Genomic DNA, 26,470 nt, shown 5'->3' with positions numbered 1-26,470 from the left:
AAACACTTTCTTTTGGTCTCCTCTAATATTGAATCCTGAAACGCCTCGATCGATTCTTATCTTTATTGAATTCATCCCTACGGAAGGAGTTCAAAAGTTCTTCTCATTCTCCTTCTCGGATCTCGTTGTTACCGTCCATGATGGCCCCTCCTTGGGTCTTTTTCGTAATGGTATCGAGTCGTAATACTTGATGGAGTAGCCCTTATATCTCATCCATGGTAAACTCCTGCTCAAGTTTCGCCAATTGCCTCATCGGTGGCATAATTAGGTTTTGGGCATGAGTAATTGAGAGGAGGTGTGTAGGGGTGATGTAGGGTAGGAAACAAAAATTTTGGGTGAAGATAGGGTGGGGTAGTGGTGGATGCTAGGAACACTAAGATATGATTGGGATTAGGCTATCTTTAATACCAAATGATTCCAGAGTTAACCCAAATGACAATGGAAATGTAATTTATATTACTGAAAACAAATAGAGATTACAATAAAAAAGACTCGTAACTAAAAAAAACAATAGACACTCAAGTAGTGCTTAGGTCGAGGGTGGTGGTGCTGCGGTCTATGGAGACATAGTAAGTATATCAGGCTAGATGGTCGAGAGGCAGTAATGGGAGGCAGCGACGACAACAAGGTAATATAGGGGCTATCGGGTGGTTGGAAGGGGACAAAAGCAAGGTTGTGGGAGCGGTGGTTTCAACAGGAAGGTTGTGGTGGGGTGATGGAAGGGTTGTGGGAGGTTTATCGCATCAAGGTCGATGATCAGAAGGGATGGCGTCTGGTGGGAGGTAGCAAGAACGGAGGGACGGTTGCAAGGAAATAACAAAGAGACTACTTTTTGGATAACGACAGAAAATACGACAACAACAGTAGAGGAGAGGAGGTTGTGAGAAGCAGGAAATGATAGCTAAATACTACCTCATGACAAATTATAGCCGGAACGTCTTTTTCGCCTTTGGATACAACCATAGGAGGGAGAATTGGAGACGCTGACGACTGTGCTGATGTAATAAACAGAGAAAGATTGGAAACATAAGACAAATGAAACACATATAAAAGCTCTAGATAACTATGATTTGATCATTCTACGAAATGGAGCGCCAAACCATAGTGGACGGGCCGATCGACCCTCCAAGTTTGGACCAGCTTGGTCCAGACAAAGGAAGCACATGATTTTTCTGTGGCTTCTCTATTATGCCCGCGTCATTACGACACTCCAGAGGGAGAAAAATCAGATAACTAACTTTCGAATTCAGAAACTCCCAAAAACTCCTCCAGAAAAATCAGAATACAACATATATATGAATCTTTAATAGAAAAGGACTTACCTAATTAAAAAATATAGAATTAGGAAAGAACTAAAAATGAAGGAAGCAAACGAAAAAATATAGAATCAGAAAAGAACCAAAAAGGAAGCAAAGGATGGAAGAACCAAAAATATAGTATTTAGAAACTCCCTGGTTGCTATGGAGGTCTCCTATAAATGAAAAGTAAGATCATCCTCAATGGGTATCCTCAAGAATTCATCCACTATTGATTTCTCTTTAGGTTTTAATTTTCTTTGACTCAATAAATTGGCTTTTCACTACCCTTTCCAGTACTTTTATCATATGGCTCAGATTTATCCTAGAGGCTTGGATCAGATAATTTCAACGCATCAATTGTTACGTCTTGGTCATTTTCTTTTAGAATCACTTTCCTCTCTTGAACATCATTAATGACCCTTCCTATGGTTAGAAATAGTCTCTCGAGAATTAAGTGCATTTCCGTATCCTCTTTTAGGAGAGAAAATAATATAGAATTAGGAAAGGAAACAAAGGAAAAAATATAGAATTAGGAAAGAACCAGAAAGGAAGGAAACTTGCAGGAAATAAAGAAAAAAAAAATTTATTTTAGTACAGTATAGACTCCCATGATCGCAAGAGCCAATTTCGCGGCATCTCGGTTAAGGCCTTCATTCCACGACACAATGTTTCCATAATCATGGCTCCAAGAAAAGTAGATGTCTTAAGCCTTGACATATTGGCATTCCTCACCGAAATTTCCATGAAAACGAACCATAATGACTATTCCCCTCCTTTCTACCAACGCAATAAGACCTTGTTAATACCTATTCATCTCACAAGACATTTAGCCTCGACCACATAGCCACTTCCATCCTACTCGACTACAACCAGCTTAAGGTTTGCGTCTTTCCCTTTTGCCAATCCAGTGGGAGTGAGGTGATGAAAATTTGAAACAATTATGGGGGAAAGCATATAAAACGCTGGAAATTACTTTTATCTTCGGGTCCATCCATTCCTTTGAATTCCTGGTGGACAACAGAGTAAGACTTCTAGTCCAATAAGAACCCATGCTATCTATGAGAGAAAACATTGAATGTGGACCAATGTCAAGCTTTCCCATGGAGTCTGCTCCTTCTCTTCTCTCCTATCCTGGCCCCATCTCTTCTCCATTTGGATCTCTCTCTTCAATTACTTCTTAGATCAAAGTTATGTTCCTTGGCTTCAATAATGTACAATCCCAAACTACCTAAGGGTGTGTTTGTTTCGGTTGTGGCTGTACAAAATCTCAGTTCAAAAGTTGTTGTTGAAAATCTATTGTTCATAAGCAGTTAGTTTATTTGAAAAACACAGTTCTGAAAGCGTTACTTGTAGACTAATGACTGTAATACCCCTCAATATTTATTATGTCGATAACATAGACATTTTTACTATACATCAGTCTCTTTTTATATTTGTGTTACCCAAAGATACAAAAATATAAAAGTAAATTCTATAAATTAATTTATTGAATAAAGTGAAGGCTATACAAAAATAAAGTCTATATAGTAATTTATTGAATAAAGTGAAGGCTAGATTTTAAAAATATTATTTTAATTATGAAAATGGACATTTATTTGGAATAAATACAATGATGATTTATCAAGTTATTTTTACTCGCAACTCATTCGGGGAGCTGGTTGAATGGGATACGCTGGAGTCGTTGCGGGCTTTCTCATGGAGGCGGAGGGAGCGACGTGAGGAGGTCAATGATGGCAGCGGCTTGCTGCAGGCAAACTCACTGAGGTGGAGAGGATGAACTCGGGGAATCCGGTGGGGAGTAGGAGCTGCAGGCGGGTGCTAGGGCATGAACTGTGACTGGGGCAACCATGGAAAACATCAAGGGTTTCACTGGGACACGGAACAGTATTTGCATCCGCATTTTTATTAAACAGCGGAATGCGGTTCGGGAACGGGATCGGCGAAAAGCGCCAATCAAACATCACAAAACGGCATTTGTAACCTACTGTGGTTCAAAACTCTGAAACAAAGCACCCTAAGTCCATTTTTTTAACACATTATTGCTTGATGAGATAGAAGGTAAAGTAGTTTTTCAAAGCGTAAGATAATTAAATCAACCGTACCAGCACCAGTGCATCGGATTCCATCAAAACTCTGCAGTAAGCGTGCTTGAATGAGAGTAGTATTAGGATAGGTGACCTCCTAGGAAGTCCTTTCATTACGCCTCATTTAAAAAGAGTAATCAAACTATAAGGTAATTGATTTGGCAATAGTTTTCTTTGGCTAAGTTTACATATTTTTAATGTTTCAGAGGAATGCATGGCTCAACTGTTTTATGATTGGTATTGTATTTTTGACAGTTTAGAAATTTTTTTTCTTCAAATTTTACATTAATTTTTATGACAAGGCTTTCTGCAGGAGGTGCAAATTTGTATGCTGCCCGGACATATAGAATCAAAGAACAAGAAGCCCTTAGGTAAACGACAACATTCTAATATTTGTTCGCCAGGTTAAATTTGCTTGTTTGTGATAACATAACCAATAAGTTAACCGACTTTTCTAATTAACAACTTAAATTAAAATATATATTTGGCTCACCTATGAATTGAGTCATCTTTATTCAAACCAAAATATTTGAACTTGGCTGTTATTAAAATATTAGGATGATCAACTTTATGTGGTTACTGTTTATTCAGGACCTACTACTTCTATGAGTTTGAAATTAATGGACAGCACGTTGCTTTAGCTGCTGGAATTGATAGTGGCAAGGTACGTTATTTCTCTGGAACTTAGTACTTTCCTGAACTTTGATTGAATGGTATTTTATCAACGTTCATTTAGGATAAGAATTCATTTTACTCAAATCATACACATTTGTATTTTCATCATAATATTGACTGTTGTTTTTTCTCAAGAAGTATCTTGCACACAAACTTCTTAGGTTTTCCTATATAGATGAGTTAAAATATTCTTTGCTGCATATGAAAAGCTCGCTGAAATCTGTGCTCTATGAATCTCAAGTTCTTTTTGAGACAACTTCTTGCCTAGCATTTCAGACTACCACCATAGTTATATTTGAAAAACTACTTTCTTGCTTGCTTCTAGAATTTTTTTTGGGTAAGAAACTGTTTTTTACAACCAAATATGTTGAAGTATGGGGGTTATAATAAAACCGCTTTACGACTTGAAAAAGAAATAGAAATATTTATAATTTTCACCGCAGAAATTATTTTTACCACAACTACTTTACAACAACACTTAAAATAAGCTGTAGTGGTCCCGAACAAAGCCTAATCTTTATTAACAAGTCTCTCCTGTGCTTATGGCTTACTGTTGTATTCCATTCTAGACACTCTTATCATATTTGGAGTCAATTCAAGGAGAGCCTTTAACATTTTGTCAAGATAATTTTGGTCTGTTAAAAAGCATTGGATTAGATGCATACCTAATAGAAGGTTTCCCTCGCTTGTTAGGACTGAGTAAAGGCTAATAAATGTGATGGAAATCAACAAATGAAATAGCCAATTTAGTTATAGAGTATCACATATCTCAAATTGCATGCTTAACTTTTGAAACTTAGCTCTGGTTTTTATTTTCATTTGCATGTTATGGTTGTCTTGCTCAAATTGCTTTGATGTAAGCTATGAAGACAGATACAAAGATGTGGCCTTGCATCATTTATGTTTATTTTGCAACTAGAAAAAAATTTGGGTTATTATTTTTAAGGGAAAATGTATCAAAATGGTCCCCTGACTCTTTGCACGGAGCCAGTTTAGTCTCAAAGTTTATGAAAGTATCAATTAGTACCCATATTCTCTTAATGAGAGCTAAAATAGTCCTTCCTTGAGACTATTTCAGCACATATTAAAATAATATGAAGACTAATTTGACATTTTTATAGACTCTAGGACTAAAATGCCCTCACTTATATAATCGAAGGACTATTTTGATACTCTTGTTAAGTGTATGGTTTAGTCGGGCTGTAACTCAGATACTCTCACAAGAACAGAAGTTCTTCTTTCACTATGTGATTTTTTCAACAATTAAATTCCCGAAAAGCCCCTACATGTGTAGCCAATTTAATCTTCAAATGTCTAATCTCTTAAATTAGCTCCACGAGGTTTGAAAAATTGATCCAAAATGGTGTCTCGGGAACTAAATTGAGATCAATTTTGTATAATCAAGGCATTAAACTGGGATCAGTTCTGCTTTACAGTTTTTACGTGAAATAATTTTGAATCAATTTTGCATTGTTGATAAACTAAATCAGATAAAATATGGTACTTGAGATGAAATTGATCGCATACTAGGATTATTTTGAGGATTCAATGTTTGCATTGACGTTGAATAAATTTCAATGAGCATTGCTAAATTTTTAAATTATCACTCATTCTGTTATAATAAAATCTTATATGATTGTTGAAAGGAAGATTTATATGCATGCCACTCAATTCTAATGTATTTTAACACCCAACACCGAAACTTCAGTTCTTACACATATGCCCTCCCTTTCCATGCATGAAAATGTGCATTTCACTTTTTAAGAGTTAAATAGTGGTGCCTTTGATGCGATATGAAAGATTTGAGGGGGTATAAATGTAAAAAATAAGTTTAGGTGTTCATTTAAATACATGGGAATTGTGTAGTATGTAAGAATAAATGCTCCTTGTTGAAAAAAATTAAGTTTTGTTGATGTCTGCTTGCTTTTGTATATCCCAGACATACATTGCAGGAGCAGCTGCGCCACAGGTGAAATGGAAAGATGATGGTATTAAGCTGCGCTCTGCTGCCTTATCTCTTACTGTTCTATGACTATATATAAATTTTCTGGAATTGTTTAGCCACAAAAGTTTCTGTGGGAAACCAAGTCTATTTCATTTTATCAATATTGTTGTTTGTTTATGTAATATTAGAGATTTGAGTGTCATGCATGCAATTATAGAAGTTTAGGTGTTAGATATGTAAATACATAAGAATTGTATGGTATGCATGTAAATGCCACCCTAAAAACATTGTTTAAGTAAAAAATATTCATGATTTCCTTAAATTTGTTGTAATCATAGATTTTGTAAATCCAATTTCTTACAAGTTTTGTCTTAAATTTTGGATTTTGTAAAAACCTGGTGGTGACATGATTGATAAATTTGGATTTACAGGATTTATTTAATTTGTTAAATCCATTTTCAATTAGCCCCCAAGCATTGGAAAAGATATTGCATCAGGACTCCACACTTAGAATTACGTGCGGAGTCAAATGAAATCACGCCACAGAGGAGTCAAATGAAATCACGCCACAAGAGAATATTCCTGGTAACACAAGTAACACACAAATAACACAGGGAATATTCTCCCGTGTTATTCAGGTGTTATTATATGTTATTCATGTGTTATTGTGTTATGAGAATATTTTTGATGTTATAATAACACAATAACACTTGAATAACACCTGAATAACACGGGAGGAATATTTACCGGGTCATTTTTTTTTTTAATATTCTCCGGTGGCGTGATTTCATTGAACTCTGCACGTAACTCTACATGCAAAGTCCTGATGTAATATTTTTTCCAAGCATTGGAGGATTTAATAAATTTGGATTTACAGAACTTACTGAATCTGCCAAATCCATTTTCAAGTTGACCCCAAGCATTGGAGGATTTGATGAACTTGGTTGAACCAGCTTTATTTGGGATTGGATTTCGTGAATTTTGTGAACGATGAAATGTGGTGTGATTTGTGATTGGACATGATGATTTTTGTAAATGATAAAGTTTAGTGGGGTTATAAGATTTAAATATTTAACACACAATACTTATATTTATGCAATTATATTTTTATTATGGTTGTTGGCAACATCAATTATGTAATTGCGCATACTATTTATACGCATTAACTCTTATAATTTATATTTGAAAATCGTCCAACAATTTGTCAAACCAAACCCAACTAACTTAATATGCAATAGCCAGTATTTAAATTTCTAAACAAAATAACTATATTTTCATATGATAGACCCCACGCCCTTCATTACTTTCTAATATAATCAACGTATCTATCTTACACATATATATATATTAAAGATTATTAATGTTGTTAATTTGATTTAGGGGTGTTTGATAGGATAATTGTAATAGGATTTGGTCATGGATTTAATGTTAAATTCGGACAAACACGAAGAAAATGAATATTAAATTCAATGCACTGTTAAATCAAATATTCTCGTTTTTTGTCTCCTTTACGATGTAAATTTGGATTTACTGATTGTGAGGCGGATTTAAGGATTTATTACGTCGTGCTACAAGCTCCATCTCAATCATCATTTACGTGGATATAAATAAATCCGAATTTGTTGGATTTACTAAATCTTATTTAGGCTGTGTGCAACGTGGATGTACGTTAAATAGGATTTATCAAATCAAGTAAATCCGATAAATATGTGTGTCAAAGATGGAGCTCGCAAATGACAAAGGAATAAATCCTTAATTTTATCAGTTCTATTAAATATGAATTTACATCGTAAAATGAGAGAGATTTGTTTTGATCTGATTGTAACCAGAATAAGCAACCATGACACTGACCATTTGATATCCGAGATAGAATCAACTAATTGATCTATTCAAGGAAGAAAAAAATTATCTTTTGGATAAGTTTTATCAAGATCAGTATAATAGACACATATCCTTTATGCTCTGAAAGTCTTCTTCACCATAACGATGCCATGAGCTAAATTGGATGATGTAACACCTATATGAAATTACCTTAGAGAAGCTTATCGACCTCTTGATCAATTTCTTGTTGGCGTTCTTCCACAAAATTTTGCTTCTTTTGAATAATCAGCTTATACATGGGCTCGATTTTTATCGAGTGCGTATTACTTCAGGATCAATCCCGAGCATATTCGTCGGACTCTAGACAAATACATCTTAATTTTTATGGAGAAATTTCACATATTCCAAGTTTTTCTTATTAGACGGAAAGGACCCAAACAACATTATCCATGAAAAACGTTTCTCAGACAAAGAAATACAGACCAAGTTCTCTACTGGTGAAGCCCGCTAAAATATATTTTCATCTCATATGTCAAAACTCTAGATATTGAGAGTCACTGACAAACACAATTAGGCTTGTCTGAGGTAACATGATTGTGCTATTTTTTATCCCAATATATAAGGCCAACTCCGGATGGTGTTAAAAATTTCTGCTTGAGGTGTAATATAGATACCACTGCATGAATGATTGGCTGGAGTTGTCTTCCAAAGATGACATTGTATGTTGACTTCAATTTGACAATTATGAATAGAATTGTGTGAGTCATCTGTCTGGAGAATAATCTTAATATATCAGGGAGAGTGATTATTCCCACAACACTCACGAACTGATTATTAAAGACGTAAAAAAGTCTAGTAGCAGGTTGCAGTTTTTTCTTAGTCAGCCCTGAACCTAGGAAAATTGATAAAATAGCTCACTCCGTTGTTAAGAATTTCTTTAGATTATAATAAGTTTCACCAATTATTTCACTTATAATAATAAGATCTTGGTGAAGGATTTGCACTCTCTCAATATATGATCATGAAAAATGATGGAGTGGCAGACACGAGATTTCTTTAGTGAAAGCTCTTCATATAAAGTGAAAAGGACTTGTGCATATTAATTGTCCTCCTAGGATCATTCCAATTTACTTGACAGCCTAGTGACTCTCCTGTTATTTCTTTTGGGCACATTGTCCCCAGTAGGGGTGTTATTCATAAGGGATTTTACTTTATATGAATTTTTCTAAATAACCCTATTGGATTAACATTTTAATCTATTTTTTAAGCTAGTAATATGTTTCAGTGTTACAACCACAAATTTGATAGAAATGATAATATTGTTCTTGATTTCTCACATCCACCTTAAAAAATGCGGCCTTATGAGCATTCTTATCGTCAATTGCAATCAAAATGTTAACATGTGTTGTGCTAAGTGGCATTATTCTCCTTCTCTGATTGAGATTCAAGATTTTGTGATCAAGGGGGTAAAACATGATTTCCCTATGGCTTTTACTTCTTTTGTTGAGAAGATTTAGTTGTATCTATGGGGGAAAGTTCTTATGCTTTCCTAAGACGCTCAAATTATATATTGTGTGTATTAATATTCTCATCAATAGCAAATTATGCCTCAAAATGATGGATAAGGTCAACACATGAACGTCGCCCCCATCAAAGATGAGTAGAAAGAATAAGGATATAATGCCCCCAAGAAAATACCTTTCAGTAATTTTGGATCTACTCCTCGGATTTGATGAGCTTTAATTGAAATCCTCGAGAAATAATCCTTAAGTGACTCCCCCACGGTTCGACGAATCCCACAGAGATGAGAAGAGTCTTTAATAATCCTTCAATTTATGTGAATTGCTCCACAAATGATTTTACAAGTCTGTCAAATGTATGAATGATCCAAAACTAAGTATGTGCTTGGCCATTAAGAGTCACAAGGAAAAATTGACAAAGGAGCACATCGGAAGCTTGCTTTATATGTTTGTACATGCCAGTGTCCCATCATATGATTCAATGCTTGGAAGCTTAAAACCTGTTGGAATAGGGTCTTGAAGGACCTTCTCAGCCAATGGAGTAAACTATTGAGAACCACGCGAAGCGAAGAAACGACTTCTATCCCTCAGAGGAAACTCCTCTCGCACTAGACATCATAACTCTTCACGAACTGTGTGGGGTCGAACTACATTCTCCATGTGTGTTGGAGACTTGCTGCTAAACTTAACTACTGGGGATGGACGTATAGAGCTTGCAATGTTCAAAAGATCAACTTGATGGAGAGGAACTTCAGTGTGCAGAGGTGGTGGCAACTATGTACCCTTAATCGGTAAATTTTAGTTGCACCCCTCCATTATGCACAACTATCAGTTCTCGAGCCTCACATAAAAGTAAGATGATCTCATTTTAAGACTCCGTTCTTTGTACACAATCTTCAAGAGATGTAAATGAGGTTTCTTCGCCAACAAGATGATTAATATCGTTGGAAAATGGAGATATATGAAATCGATATTTGGCAGAGACCCAAATATCGATTTCCCATGCCATTTTGGGCCCCATGATGAGAGCCCGCACAACGCGCCTAAAATTCTATAGCCCTTGCGCCATGACGAGATCGAACCCTTGACCTGAGGGGACTTACAATGACCTCACCATCAACAACCAACCCCCCCCCCCCCCCCCCCCCCCCCCCCCCCACACACACACGTGATAATTTGGTCATCAAATTAGATTTGAAAAAATCCTACAATACTATAAGTTGGGAGTTTATTATAGAGATTTTGCATGCAAGAGGCTTCAGAGATGATTTCTTTAATATCATTGGCAGATGGCTTAAGGGCAATTTTTATAAAAATAATTGTAAATGGTAAGACTTAGTGGTATTTCACATCTAGTCGTGGCATTAAACTAGGTGACTGATAGTCACCTACTATTTTTTTTTTTTTTTGCTTTTGATTATTTCTCTAAGATGATTGCTATAATGCAATTGAACCATCCTAAAATTTTATATAAACACAAAATTGATATCTATGATGGTCATTTAGCTTGTGAGATGATGTGATCGTATTTACTAAAGCTTGTAAGATTGTGGTGAGAAGAACTTATAGGATGTTGATGGACACTTCGAGCATGATGTTTTAATAAGGTCAAATGTCAACTTTTTTTTTTGGGTAAACATTTTAATTGCTATTTGAAAAAGTAGATGCAGGAATTTACTGGCTTCAACTTTGTTGAGTTATCTCTTAAGTATCTCAGTATAAATCTTCTTAAGGGTAGAAGGAAACAAAATCAATTTGATGATGTGGTGGAGAATATTAAAAAGAAAATTTATGACTTACAAATATATTCCTATCCTTTGGTGGCCGAATTACTTTACTTAAAAATATCTTAAACTCTATTCCTCTATATGCTTTGCGGGTTCTCAATATGAAATCTAAAAACTTCTTGAAATGTTTTAACAAATTTTTGTGGTTGTGTGAGAAAAGAAGTGTGCATTGGGTTAGTTGGAAGAAGTTACACAAATCAATTTTTTCTTTCTGGTGGTTTGGGCTTTAAGAAACTTCATCATTTGGCTGAAATTAACTGTATATAACTTTGGATCAAATTCCGTGCTAGCGAATCACTTGGGGCTAATTACATGCCTTAGTATCATTCCTCAGATGATAGGAGACTAAGATGTGGAGAAGGATATGGAAATTAACTGTTATGTTATTTATAGATTTTGGTGGGTCACAATTTACTCATTTGTATTTTGGACTTCTTCTTGTTGGGAGCTATAATGTAATTCTGGAGGAGGTCCCTCCGCACTATGTAACTTTTTACTCGATCGTTATAATTCCCTATAGGTTTTTTGTGTAAGTTGTGGTTTTGGGTGTAGTGGGGTTCTCCCAAATATATATATATATATATATATATATATATAAACATACATATATACATATTTACTATATATTAATATACATAATAACACATTAATACTAAAACCAAACCATCGCAAAAAAATAGCAAAATCAATCCGATTTATATCGCCACTACGGTGGCTTTTCCGAGTGTTCACGCTTCACGCTACTGAAAAAAGCAGCGGAGGGCGAGAGAGTGAAGAGAAACAGAGCAATGGCGATTCAAGAGGGGGAGGTCATCAACTGTTGGTCCGCTCCAAGATCTCTCAGCACTAGTCTGATGTACTCCTTCGCTCAGGTACTCGATCATTTCTGCTTAGCTAACCATTCGAGATTGCTTTCTTTCCTTCTGTAATGCAGCGATGGTTCACCGATGATTGATTACTGTTATCGGTAATGAAACATTTGATGATGCGAATGAGCTATTATCTCTGGATATTAATTAAGGCAGTGTTTGGTAGCAAGATTTGAGCAGGATTTAAGCGAGAACTAACTCAAATCGTGTCAAACGATCTTTATGGAATTTAATCTTTCTTCAGGTGAAATTTCATTTTCGTCCTGTTCTACCCTAAATGGCTAAATCCGTGATTTGGTGAATCCTGGGGATATGGGGTGTGAGTTTTTAAATTTGGAAAATAGATTATAGATTATAGATTAAACCTTGTATTCATTTAAATCATAAAATTGGAAAAACAAGTCACATAATTTTTGAAGTTGTAGTTAGATTTAACAACTGCCATGTCGAACAATTATTTGGATATACCATCACCAAAATTTCTAAAATTGACTTTTAAGGATTTACTAAATTCTATTTGAGTTAAATTTTAATCGTAGGCCATCAAACCCCTAGGTTTAGGGAGATCAGATCTTGAAGGAAATTAAATTATTTCACTTTTTTCAAAGTGAAATATATTGAGTAGATTTCACTTTAACCTTTTTTTTATTGAGTAGATTTCAAAGTGAAATATATTGAGTAGATTTCAAAGTGAAATATATTTGAAGGAAATTGTAGTAGGTTTAGTGAAAGGTGTGATTGTCAGGTTTGTAAACGATTGCATCTAGCATCATGCTAAAACCATGGATTCTTACTGTCTTTTACCTTTTTTTATTGGTTCTCATCACATCTTAAAGTGGAAAACTATTGAGTAGATTTGACTGTTTGAAGTCATCATTGAATACATCAAATGAGTTTTCAAATTTAATAACCTCTATCACTCTAGAAATATAAATATTTGATTAATCATGTAAAATTATTATTGTAATTTTCAGCATATATTTATGGCTACACACATTGCAAGATTTTGGCATGGTACTACAAACTAACATCCTCATATTAAGCTCTGTTTTTACATGTCTATGGTTAGTAATTTTCTGAGCAAACTCGATCGTACTATTTTTCATTTGTAGCGGCCCATTCATGGTTGTTTGCTAAACTTTGAACTTATCTAATTTTTTGATGTTAATATAAATCTCAATGCATCTTAGTATGTTATTTTGCATCAATGCAATGCTTAAAACAAGGTAAGTTTAATATTTTAAATGCTTAATTTTCCTTATTGGAAAGTGCTATTATTATATGGAACAACTTGAGTAATATGATGTCAAGCTGGTTGATTATTCTAAACATGTATGTGTGTTGTTTTGGTTGTATATCGTAAGAATTTATATATTTTTTTGTAATTAAACATGCATCCATATTTTATATAAATTAAATTAAAGAAACAGTTAATAATGCGATTGAAATGGTCATTTAACAAATAACTAAAAAAAATGGCATTGAGTTGCAACTTAATCGCAGAATGTTAAATTTTCCTGTAAGAGTTAGCGTAGTCCTATGTGTGTTGTTTTGGCTATATATCGTAAGAATTTACATATTTTTTTGTACTTAAACATGCATCCATATTTTATATAAATTAATTTAAAGAAACAGTTAATAATGCAATTGAAATGGTCATTTAAAAAATAACTAAAAAAATTGGCATTGAGTTGCAACTTAATCGCTAAATGTCAAATTTTCCTGCAAGAGTTAGTGTAGTCCTAGGAAAAGCTGAAAGATGTCATGGCTATTTTCACCAAATTACACACACACAAGGATAAATTTATAACAATAGAAATCTTTAAATTTCTTGATCAATAAATACTTAAGAGAGAATTAGTTGTTTGGCTGAATCAACAAAACATTGATTTATATGGGTTGGGACTGCCTGGGCTAATCATGTCTTAAACTGTATTCATAAAACTTTAGAGTGACATGAAGCTTGAACATCATAAGGATTTATATGTTTTTTTGTACTTAAACATGCATGTATATTGTTTGTAAATTAAAATTAAAGAAACAGATAAAAATACGATTGAAATGCTCATATTACAAATAACTAAAAAAATTGGTATTGTGCTGCAACTTAAAAGCAAAATGTTAAATTCTCCTGCAAGAGTTAGGGCAGTACTAGGAAAAGTTGAAAGGTTTCATGGATATTTTGACCAAACTACACACACACAAGGATGAATTTAATACAATTGAAGTCTCTAAATTTCTTGATCAATAAATACATAAAAGAGAATGGGTTGTTTGGGTGCATCAATAAAAACATGATTTATATGGGTTGGGAAGGCATTGGCTAATCATGCCTTAAACAATATTCATAAACTCTCAAAACTCTAGAGTGAAATGAAGCTATAATGGAAGAATTATGGTACTTATGTGTGAAGTTTCTGAACTCCTAACAAAAAAAAAGTTAGGTACAAATGGATCTTGGTCAAATATAAAGCAGATGGGAGCGTGAATAAAGCTAAAAGTTTACTTGTTGCAAAAGGCTACCCCCAATTGTATGATATTAATTATAAAAAGAAATCTCTCTAATTTCCAAACTAAACATATTTCGAGTTTTACTTTTTGTAGCAGCAAATTTGGACTGCTATATAGATCAATTCAATATTAAGAATGTTGTTCTGTATGCGATCTTGTGGAGGAAGTATAGATGGACATCCCACTTGGATTAAAAAAATCAGAGAAACAATAATGAGGCTTGTAGACTCAGAAAAGCGTATGTGATATTAAACAATTCCATCATATGCTTGGTTTTGTAGATTCTTTAAATTCATTGAAAGATGTTGTTGCTCTTAGTGCTTAAGCTGATCACACTCTTATAACAAGTGTGTACCTAAAGTAAAAATTATTTTATACAGATGATTTTAATTGTGTACACAATTGATATTATGTTGATAGTTGACTTTGAAAAAGAGCTAACCTGACTAAAATGATTATTAATAAGAAAATTTGATGTAAAAGATTTTATACACTTCATTGTGTTGTTATTTCTAAGAGTAGCATATTCTTGATCCACTTTAAAAAACCTGAATGCCTTTCTATGAACCCATAGAAACTCTAATGAACCAAAAAAAAAGAGATTGGGTTCGTAGATAATAAACTATTTGTTGATAAAGGTTGTCATCAACGCCTTGTGTGCAGACTCTTTCAGTAATCCTATTATTGGTTTCTTTGCTAATGTTGTAAGTCAAATCATTAACAATCCTATTGATGATGATGTAAAAGTTGTTAATTCAAAGGCATGCCTCTAGGAAAGGCTTGTTATATAAAAATGCATCCAATAAAAAAAAAATAAATTTTCATTGATGTTGATTGGGAACATACCAAATCTACACCTCTGGCTATTATTCTCATGCATGAGAAAATTTGATTACATGAATAAATAAAAAATGAACCAATATTGAAGTTGAGTGCATGACAATAAGATTTGATATTTATGTAGGAATGTGGTTAAAAGTTTGTTAGAAGAATTAAACTGTCAAGTGACAGAAATCTCTAAAAGCGTACTATGACCATCAGATTGTCATAAGCAATGCAAAAATCTATATCACTAAATTGAAATTTAAGAAAGACTAATCTTTCATATAGAAAATTAAAATGTACTAGTCCAACTAAATTTTGAATTGCAGATATTCTCACTAAGACTTTACTCAAAAAGTGCTTATACAATCCAACTTAAGGGAGAGTGTTGAAAAAATCTTGAATTCATGGCTAGCTTTTTTCGATCTTCAACAACCTCATAATTTGTGCATGCAATTTTTCATCTACAACAGCTTGTGTAATTTTATTTGCAATAATCCAATAATGCATGGATAATAGCATTCCATTTATGTTGTGTAATTAATTATGGATTCCATAATTAGAGATAGGTTTCTAGATTTGTTTCTTTTTAAATTTCCTGATACGGGAGTTATTTCAAGCAATAATAAGCAAACAAATATTATTACCGCAAAAACCAATATGCAATTACAACAACCACCACGAAAACATAAAATAATAGCACACACAACAAACGACATGACACACAACTAGGGCGACAAGGTGGTAGGTGGGCTAGACATCGGAAGAACAATAGTTAAAGGTGGTCTGGAGCGTCCGAAGCAGCTGCAATGAGGATTTTGGCAACTGTCACAGAACTAGGGCTGGAGGGAGAATGATTTTGGGTGGTTGGGAGCAAGGAGGTGGCAAGGGGGATGGTTTCGGGTTGTTGAGATAGTAGTAAGGGCATCAAGGGAGTGATTCTGGGTGATGATAGTAAGGAGGCGGCAAGGGGGATGGTTCTAAGTGGCTGGAACAACATCATAGGTGATTATGGCATCTGGAACAACAACAAGCATGTAGGAGAGGATTTTGGGTAATGACAACAAGGAGGCGACAAGGGGGATAGTTCCAGGTTGCTGAGATAGCACATCAAAGGAGTGATTCCGATCGATGGCAACAACAAGCACATAGAAGAAATGATTTTGGGTACTGGCAACAAGGAGGGTGTTGTTGGGAGAACAAGAACTGCAGGAAAATAGCTAGGATGTGGCTGTCTGGGCGTCTAAAGTGGGAAGGAATGTATGGCAGCGAAGCGGGAGGAATGCAAAGGAGATGGGGAAGAATAAACACCACATCGGGAGTGAGATCTAGCCGGAGCACCACTCGATCCTTGGAGGAGAGTCACCATCTCAGAACAAGATACAACTGGAGCCCTACTCGCTCTCCAGTACAACCCTGGATGGGAAAACAAGGGACAACGACGACTGTTATGATAAAAATACAAGCAAAAATTGAAAACCTATAACAAAAGAAACACATGCATGACTTAGATGATTAGAATTGGGTTCCTCTCTGGAAAGGAGATGTCGATCTCTCGTGGAAAAAAACTGGCCGACTCTAACTTGGTCTAGTTGTTTCAAAATGCGGAAGTTGTTTTGTGCTCATGAAATACCGCATTTAGAAGCTCTTTCCTGCATTATTTCCCTGCATTATTTCCACGTTCCCACATCCATGACTTCTTGCACCCAGGCTCTCACATTAGTCTCCAAGGGTTGGGGGGAGTTTCAACCTCATTTGTCCACATTTCTGACTTCTTATGGGATGCTTTGTCAAGTTAGTCACATTGATGGTTGTGAAGCTACTATAACTTCCCGGTAAGCCACTTACGCAGACGTTTTTATTCCAAAACATATATTGATAGAATAAGTCTCCATTCTCTTTTGACACAACCTTAACTGGTGCTGCATATGGGCGTAGATTTTTCATAATATAATTCTCAGGCTTCTTCCATTCCTCATACTTGGCAGGGCTCATCTGATAAAAAAATTCATCTGGAGGAACAAACTCGGGACTGAAATCTACGGCAGACCGGACCACACTAAAGTGTAACCACATGGAGGCCTCTTTTTCTTCTCTGAAAGGATTAAGATCCCACTGTAAGATGTTTTTTTTTCGAAAGATCCTAATGTGATTTCAAAAACTATAATTCATCATCCTATTCGAACAACTATCAGTGGGTACACTACTGAATTGATTTTAATGCCAAAAGGACTCCATATAATCTTTTAAAAATAGCGCAAAAGAGTCTTATCTATATGTTGGACTTCCATTAGTAGAGTCAATTTGGAAGTAGACTATATATTTGAGAAGTCTGGAAATTTTTTATCTGGTGTTGTCATGTGACTGTTGTCGGTTCCTCGGACTTAGTACCTTCTTGGACCACCAATGCTAATTTTATTGGAGTCTCTCTCATGAGCTTAGCTTGAACTACATGTTTTTTTGTTTCATCAGTTGAAATCTGGTACTCCTTTGTGTCTTCGTTTTCTTAATATTTACTGTGTCATTACTCATTTCTTCAATGACTCCCTCTTCAGTGAAATAAATTTTACCTTTGTTTGGGCAATCTGTTGCATTGTGCCCAACTGAGGCACTTGACGCACTTTCACTTTCTGGCTATTGGACGGATTTACGAATGCTAGTTGGCTTCAATGGCTCTCTATTTTGAATCAGTTTTTCATCAGGCGTGGGCTTGAATGTTCCTCTGAGCGTATTCTTGTTGCTCGATCCTGGGGTTGAACTCTGTTTGTAAGGTTTGGCCGTCAACCGGTAATGTGGTCTCCAATTTTGAAGCTAAGGTTTGAACATCAGGTAATGATATTGTATCTCCTGTTTCATTTTGGATCAGATAGTAATCTTGTATTTTCTCTCATGCTGATCAACTTCAAATTCTCCCACCAAAACAACACACGTTTTCTTAATTTGTTAGCTGCTAGTTTTATCATTCAATATGTTGGGACTTCATAGTACTCAAAAACACTTCACAGTTTAAAGCCACTCGATGACCTCAACGGATCTAAGTATTTGTCTAAATATGACAAATTCATAATTACTTAATGATTTTGGCTCCTCTGCTATTTCAGGCCAGCTCTTTAGGGTAGTGGTTCTTCATCACTGGAATCCGCATGGTGGAAGAGATTAACTGCATTCCTTCGATTTAGTGAATCACTATTGTGACTACGGGTGACCCTATCGGATCATCTCTTCTTGAAGATGACAAACTTCTGTTTCAGTTGGAGGACTTTCATGGAAAGTTTTTAGACATCTCTTTATAGATTTCTCATAAATAGAGTTATGGTATTTCCTCCCGATTAGGTCATCGACAATTTTCTTGTTGGTGGTGCGGCTAGGGTTTGGTTTTGGCTTTGGGTAGGCAGAAAAAGATGTGTAGGGGTGATGTGGGTCTAGAAAGAAAAAAATTGGGTGGCAGATTTGGAAAATCAGCAAAGAGAAGGGTTTTGGGTGGAGATAGAGTTGGGTGTTGGTGGATACTAGAAACCCTAGGATAGGAATCCTGTTAGACTAGCTTTGATACCAAATGATACCGGAGTTAACCCAATCAATAATTAACAAACAAATATTTTTATTGCAAAAGCCAATCGACATAGAACTGTAAACCAATCGAACATGAGCGAGCCCAGGTTCTGTTCGTGCTAGACTCGTTTGATTTAAAACCTTTTCAAAATAAGCTCGTCAACAATGTGTTCGTGTTTGGTTTGAATTAAGTTCAATTTGTTCGTTTTAGGCTCGAAATGAGCTTTTATAAATTATAAAAATAATACTTTTAATTATTTAGTTGATGAAATAATAAAAAATCATTGTTTAAGTAACAAAACAATTCATTATTTAATTATTAAAAAAATTTCGTTATTGAAATTAAAGATTTCAAATACAAGTTTAAAATTAAGGCTCAACTTTAACGACATTATTGAAATTAAAGATTTCAAGTACAAGTTTAAAATTAAGGCTCAAATTTAACAACAAAAAAAGAAGAAAAAAACTCTTCTTCATTATAATATAAAACTTAAATTTGAAATACAAAATTGATTTTAAAATCTAAAATTGACACTTGAGATGGCAACAAATAAATGATACATTAGAATTTACAATTATATTACAAAAAAAATAATAATTTTCAATTCTTGAATCTTCAATTCTCCATAGTTTGGAAATATTCTTGCCTATTGAAAAAAGCAGCAAAAAAGAGAACAACATTAAATTATAATATTAATTATTCATTGCCCACTTTGGAAAAATAAATTATATTTGTAGAGGGCTGCAATTAACTCCAACAATCATGCTTGCAACCACGCCCATGGAGCCACGATATGCCCCTAGGATAAAATCTCCTGCTTGAAAGATAAATTAAAAAAGAACAGAAAAAAGGTTATATTAAGTTAAATACAAGTATAGAAGAAAGACATTGAACAAAAAGATCTACTGCAGAAAAAAATCAGTGTAGATAAATTAAAAGATCAGCTGCAGAAAAAGAGCAGTGTCGATAAAATAAAAAATCAACTGCTGAAAAAAGAGATTGAACAAAAAATCTGCTGCAAAATATAAGTTCAACTTCTTTTTGATACCAAAAAAAAAAAATTAAAAGATGAACAAATTCTGTAAAAAACCAAGTGAGTATAACTGGATAAGACACAAAAAAAACAGAGCCCATAATCCAATCGAAGTATGAAGTGGAGAACTCCATCCAGATTCCAGTTCTTTCTAAATTGGTAGCATAAAAAAATTCCAAAGTAACAGACGAATGATTTAGCCCTCATAATCGACAATAGAAAAAATGAATGCGTAAAAGCAATATTTAAATATCAAGAACTTAAGATTGCATTAATCAAAAATGTTTCAAATATACTTTTGACAAAATAATTTCTTGCACATGAAAAAAAAAAGAGCAGCAAAAGGAGAATAAATAAATGAAAATTTGCATTCAAGTTAATATCAAATGAACACTTGTCTAATGCAGCCATAAAAATTTAGAAGTTATGAAACCCTGTGAGCTCAGAAGATCCAGTCAACATGAAATTTGATTCTTTAACAGGCCTCCTTGACACCTGCACCCCATCGGACTAAAGGAGACGTCCACAACTAATCATTTGGCTCCATCCATGACTACCAGTTATCCAACTCACGTGCCAGAAGACATGAAAGCAAAACTAACAGTTTAACAGAATTTCAAAATGAACTAATAGATGATTGGCTACTAGATAATTGATCTATTCAACATATAAGTATTGTTCCATACATTTATAATCCACCTGATTCTAGGAGCAGAAATATTCAAGGAGCATTCACATGCATGACACCCAATTTTTATGTATTTACATTTCTAACACCTTGGGGCATTTACATACATATTACCCATTCAGCCAACTCTTATGTATTTACACATAGGGGCATATGTATCAATAATCCAATGTTCAATGTGTGAGTGTACAAGTCCAATCAGCAGTGGAAGACAACTCTGTAGTCGGTTGAGTCATATTGATTTTGTTGGAGAACATCATTGCTCACAAAACACAATAAAGCTCACTTGTTTTCATAAAAAAAGAACCATCTCTATAGTTTTCCAAAATAAATACGACAAGAAATCAAAAGGATGGAATGAAAGGATGTCCCCCATAATGTGTATGGTACAGTCAAATTTCCAACCAGACATAAATTTAATATTCATAACTTAAACATGTAAGAAGAACAAATAAAAATTTTCAACCAAGCATAAATTTAATATTCAGAACTTCAACATGTAAGAAGCGAAGGTATAAATCTCCAACTAGACATAAATTTAATATTCAGAACCTAAACCTGTAAGAAGCACATGTATAACTTTCCAACCAAACATAAATTTTAAAATTCAGAACTTCAACGTGTAAGAAGTACATGTATAAATTTCCAACCGCACTTACCAAAACTGCAAAAAAAATCACCCACCAAAGCTGCAAATAGAGAACCGCACTTACTAAGAGAACCGAACTTACCAAGACATCCACAGATACCAAAAGTGCAAAAAGGGTTCAACTAATCTTCACTTGTGACAAAATAAAAATGCGAAAACAAATATATGCTAATGAATAGCATAAAAGCTGTTCTGAAATACTTATACATCTCACAAAATTGAAAGTTTGATCCCAATTATATGACTAAAGTTCAAATTTCAAAGAAATCAAAGTTTAAGGTAGGCTTCCATTCATATATCATTCACTCGGGTAATTTGATATATAAATTATCTTCTTCCATACACTCTTGCTGCACAACATAGTAAAAGAATGATAATATAAAATAAATAATGAGACAAGCTAAGTTAAATATGTTAAAAATTTTTAAAAACATGAAATATTATCAAAGGAGTTTTAACAGCTCTTTGAGAAGATTTAATCCAGCTCGCTGCACAAACAAGTGGCTTGACTATATTTGTCGATAAAGAGTTATATTCATCTAAAACTCTCCCACCAGTACTGTATACAGATTCTGATGCAACCATTGTTATTGGAATTATTAAAATATCCTTAGCCATTTTGGACAAGCATGGATATTTAAGTGTATTCAACCTGCGCTAATCAAGAATGTCAAATTGATTTGTATTACACAAATGTAAGCCCTCAAGATAAATTTGCAAATCATATTTGGGTGGTTGAACATAACCTGATGAAAAAATATAATCAGCAAATCTCGTCATACAGTAGAAATTTTGAGAAGAATGTCTCATTTGGCAAATTTGAAGATCTATTAGCTTGTGTTGAGTTAGAGCTAGCAACATCAGCTACATACCGATTATATAACTCCCAAACAACATCTTTAACAACTTGAATTTTGGATTCTATTTCAGAAGATGAGTATATTTTTGGAAATGTAAAATTGATAAACTTCATTTTCAAGCATAGATCCAAGTCAACTGTCACTGACATAAGCAAGTTGCAATCACCACCCCAATATTTATCAAATTTAATTTTTATGATAGCAGTCATTTTTTGTATATACTCATATGTTGAAGTAGATTCTTCTATTAATAACTTCTTAACATGCATTACAATAGGAAGAAAGATAATTGTTGTTGGATAGTACGAACCAGAAATCATCTTGGTCACATTGTTAAAAAACTGCAAGAAACTTTCTAATTTTCTCATATTTTTCCCAATCTGAGTTAGATGACAACCACCTAAAATTACTATCCTGAGCAGCATAATGATTAAACACATTACGATAAATAAAAACATACTCAAGCATCAAGAAAATAGAATTCTATTGTGTTGGCACATCAATAGACAAACCTTTTGATGTAAGAATTCCCAGCTGCTTAGATGGCTCCACAAACTTATGTAACCTCATTGATGATTCCTTGAGATATTTTATTAACTCTATGAGAAGATGAATTTTATCTTGAATCCCTGTTAATCCATCTTGAACCATTATGTTCAAAATGTGCACACAACATCTGACATAAAAGAAATGCCCATAAAAATACAACTTCGCTCTTGATTGAAAATTGGCTTCAAGAGAATTTATTGCAATATCATTATTATTAGCATTATCTAAGGTGATAGTAGAAACCTTATCTCGAAGATTCTAGTCTTAAACAAGAAGGAATAGCATCACAAATATATGTACCACTATGGGTGATTATAACTCAATAAAACTTATGATTTTCTTCTGCAAGTTCTAACAATCATCTATGTAACGAATAGTTAGACACATATAACTCACTATTTGGTTTGAAGTATAGTAATCAGAAGGCAATGAAACCCCATGTATATCTTTTAGATAAGTACTTAACTTATCATTCTCAAAATTATATACTTTCATGCAATCATTTTTAATTGTGTTTCCAGGCACCCTCTTATAATTTGGATTTAAACTTTTCAGCAATACGTTGAACCATTTATGCTCAACAATCATGAATTTTATTCGTGATAGTTCACTAAAGCTCCAATGAAAATGCAAAATAAATGTATAGAAAATAAAGTAATCTTTAAAGAGCAATGCAAAAGTTCACTAAAGCTCCAATGCATACGGGAAAGTAGGGGGAAGTAGAGCAAGGAAATGTGGTGGTTGAAAAGAGAAAAAAATGAATTGGCTGAGATAAAACATATTCTTGCATTTGAAAGGTGAATAGAGTTGCAACAGACTGCAAATCTAAAACAAAAAAATGCAGAGAAAATAGATTAGTCAAAAAAAAAAAAAACACTACATAATCACATTTGTAATTCTAAAAGTAAGAGAATCTCAAAGACTGTAGCCTGTAGGTGACAAAAAAAAGTCATCTAGGTCACAAAACAGACCTAAAGCCAATTAGGGAAGCATACATTGCAAGAATAAAATGTGATGAGTTATATAATCATTAAAACTTATGTACATTTTGAGAAACAAACATGTCTTGAAGAAGTTAGCCAATAATCTCTTCAATTATAATAGAACGACAAATCCTTATAAGTTGCAGAAAACCAGGTCCTCAAAAGAAAATGATAACCCCAAACAAAATCCAAAAAGAAATCGCAAAAACCAAAAAGATCTAAAAATGTAATAGCAACACTCAAACTTTGACTCAATAATTTTATAACAAATCTAGATAAAAAAATTTTAGTGGCGATAGCCAATTGCTCTAAGAACAAAAAAAAAATGCTTGCAACTAAGCATAGATCCAGATCTTGTAAGGAAAGTGAGTTAAAAATATCACATTTTGAAGAACTCTTGGTTGGTTAGAATTTTAGAATCCACAAAATAATAGCTAGAAAGAAAAAAAATTCTCAGTATGATTGGTGATCGCAGGTTTTGCAGCCTCTCTTCATCGAGTGTAAAAATAAATTCTCACCTTTTGGTTGTAGCCCTAGGGATGGAAAGAAAACGTCTCACAGGCGCCTCGCCCCCTTGCCTCGTATCGCAGCCTCATCCTCACGATAGAAGTCACGACAAGAAAGAAAAAGGGGCGGCTCTTGAATGCATTGATTTAGGGTTAGCCACTTAGCAATATATGTAATTAGTTTTGTATTAGGAATAAAATTTAGCAATGTTGATGAGATCAAATGGTTGAGAATAATCTCAGATTTTAGAATAAAAAAATCAATTTAAATGATTTAATTTAATTTTAATTATATATTTTTCTGTTAAATATATCATTAAATTTTAATTTAAAAATATTATAATTTTATGATTTTAATTATTTATTTATTTCATGCCTGTCGGCGGGGAAAAGTGGGGGGATGGTTTGGTTTGTTTGTTTGGGGGAGTTGCCCGTAAGAAGCTGTCGGTTACCGGAATTGAAATGACGTTTTAATTTACATATAGATTTAAGTTTAGAAAAATATGAAATCAAACTGACCCCATAATTTTCACAGTTTAAATGAAAGAGCACTCTCAAACCTTGTATCTATCCCGAGGGATAAACACAAGACACTCGATCAGATAAACTAAGATTAAACTAAGATATATATGACGTCCATTTGGTTTGCGAAACCATTTTATTTGCCGACAAATTCCCCTATTTAATATAAAAAATTAAATAGGGTTTATTTTAAGTCGGGTTCAGAAAATCTTCCTATAAGGGCAAACCTCTATAGTTAATTACATCTTAAATGACCGAAATCACTTAAGAATACTCTCGATAAAAATCAGGAAAAATTATCTTCAAGGACTTCAAAATGATAGGACTTTTCAACGAAATCGGACACAGAGGTGTGCAGAAAGGAATGGTTCAAGCTTGGAACATTTATTACAAGATCCAAAGGAACAAAAACTAGGGGATGCCACAGATCCAGAGGAGACCATCGGTGGCTTCCCAGTCTACCATATGGTTTGACTTCTGTTTCGAAGAGAAATATTCAAATATTTTATCCTGCCAGTTTTATTTAATTAGAGCTTACATTCGTGTGAAACACTCACACAAATAGCCTGAAAGATGTGAAGATTTAGATCATAACGAACGACAGTCTCGGAATCCTAAAACGAGTGAGGGCTTAGATCGTACAACAGAGCTACACAAATATCTAACGAAAAGGTTGAGGATTTATGTTGTACTAGGCGAACAACCTCTAAATCTTATGGATTGTTTTAATTCTAGGAATAGCTGTTGGGGAAGACATGTTCTGCTGTTGAAGATGATCTTGCTGCCGACCGCGTTAACTCCAAACTTCTTGTCGTGACGAGTTCAAGTTTTCTAGTTATGATGTCAAATCAAACGACCCTATGGTAATAGTCCTCTAAACATTCTAAATGGAAAGGAGACATGTTTAAGGCTATGTAATATAAAAATGTGCAGTACAGGGCAAGCAGTAGAAAGCACAATAAAAGAAACCGTGTACATGTCATACATGACAATAGCAGGTATAGTAAAAGAAACAGTATAGCATGTTTTATAGAGCGGTAGCAAGTACAGTAAAATGAACAGTGTAACATACCTTACAGAACAATAGCGGGTAGAAACAAGAATAATATAACATGCTGTACAAAACAGTAGCAGACAAGAACATGAATATAATAACACGCTGTAAATGTAAAACAAACATGTACGCCCGTGGGATCCACTGTTTCTTAAATATAACAAGCTGAAATATATTGCAAAAAGCGAAATCTGGAAGAAAAGCCGTCCAGGAAATCCGAAGAAAAGTGTAACGACGACTCATGACCGAAAACTCGAGAAAATCAACGAGAAAAAGACTCAAGTAAACATCTTCAAAAATCTCGGAGAAATCTTAAAGAAACGAAAAGAAACACAAGTGCTCTGTCCAAAGCTTCGATAAAACAAAAAGTTCAGGTAAGGGGGACCGCAAACACTTGTGTAGGGCTAGACTCAGATATATGTATATGTACTCGAGGGTCTATGAAGGCTACTCGGTCACCCGAATGTATAGAACCTGCCACTCGTCTAGAAGTGTGTCCTGAACCTCACCTAGAGGGCTACTTCCCAGCCTAAACATGTATTCGTCAGACGGACAATCAAATTTAAAATGTATTTTTAAAATTTTTATTTTTGACATGCACACAAATTTTAAACATGCAAAGAAGAGTTATCAATTTTTGTTTCGTAGAAAAGTACGTTTTTGCTTGAAAAGGGTTTATCAAAACTTATTATTTTTTTTTTAGAAATTTTCGTTGTCCACGAGTCGATTACGCTGTCGGGT

General features: G+C 34.1%; 2 protein-coding genes across 4 annotated transcripts in view; both read left to right on the top strand.

The window, feature by feature from the left end:
* LOC110030777 overlaps positions 1–6,247 on the top strand; it is a 32,440-nt gene extending 26,193 nt beyond the window's left edge. The window contains exons 5-7 of one of the 2 annotated variants that reach the window (XM_020733689.1): positions 3,696–3,753; positions 3,974–4,046; positions 5,997–6,247. In XM_020733689.1, coding sequence (XP_020589348.1) covers positions 3,696–3,753; positions 3,974–4,046; positions 5,997–6,089 — 224 coding nt within the window. In that variant the 3' untranslated portion in view covers positions 6,090–6,247. Of the gene's footprint in view, positions 1–3,684; positions 3,754–3,973; positions 4,047–5,996 lie in introns of both variants that reach the window. The other variant, XM_020733690.1, reaches the window with a different exon arrangement.
* A 5,568-nt stretch (positions 6,248–11,815) lies between these two features.
* Positions 11,816–26,470, top strand: part of LOC110030790 (branched-chain-amino-acid aminotransferase-like protein 1) — a 106,518-nt gene continuing 91,863 nt past the window's right edge. The window contains exon 1 of one of the 2 annotated variants that reach the window (XM_020733707.1): positions 11,816–12,002. In XM_020733707.1, the coding sequence (XP_020589366.1) occupies positions 11,919–12,002 (84 nt within the window). In that variant the 5' untranslated portion in view covers positions 11,816–11,918. The remainder of the gene's footprint in view (positions 12,003–26,470) is intronic. The other variant, XM_020733708.1, reaches the window with a different exon arrangement.

This window comes from Phalaenopsis equestris, unplaced genomic scaffold (genome assembly GCF_001263595.1).
Source record: "Phalaenopsis equestris unplaced genomic scaffold, ASM126359v1 Scaffold000761, whole genome shotgun sequence".
NCBI classification, from domain to species: Eukaryota; Viridiplantae; Streptophyta; class Magnoliopsida; order Asparagales; family Orchidaceae; genus Phalaenopsis; species Phalaenopsis equestris.
This window is presented reverse-complemented; position numbering and strand designations above follow the sequence as displayed.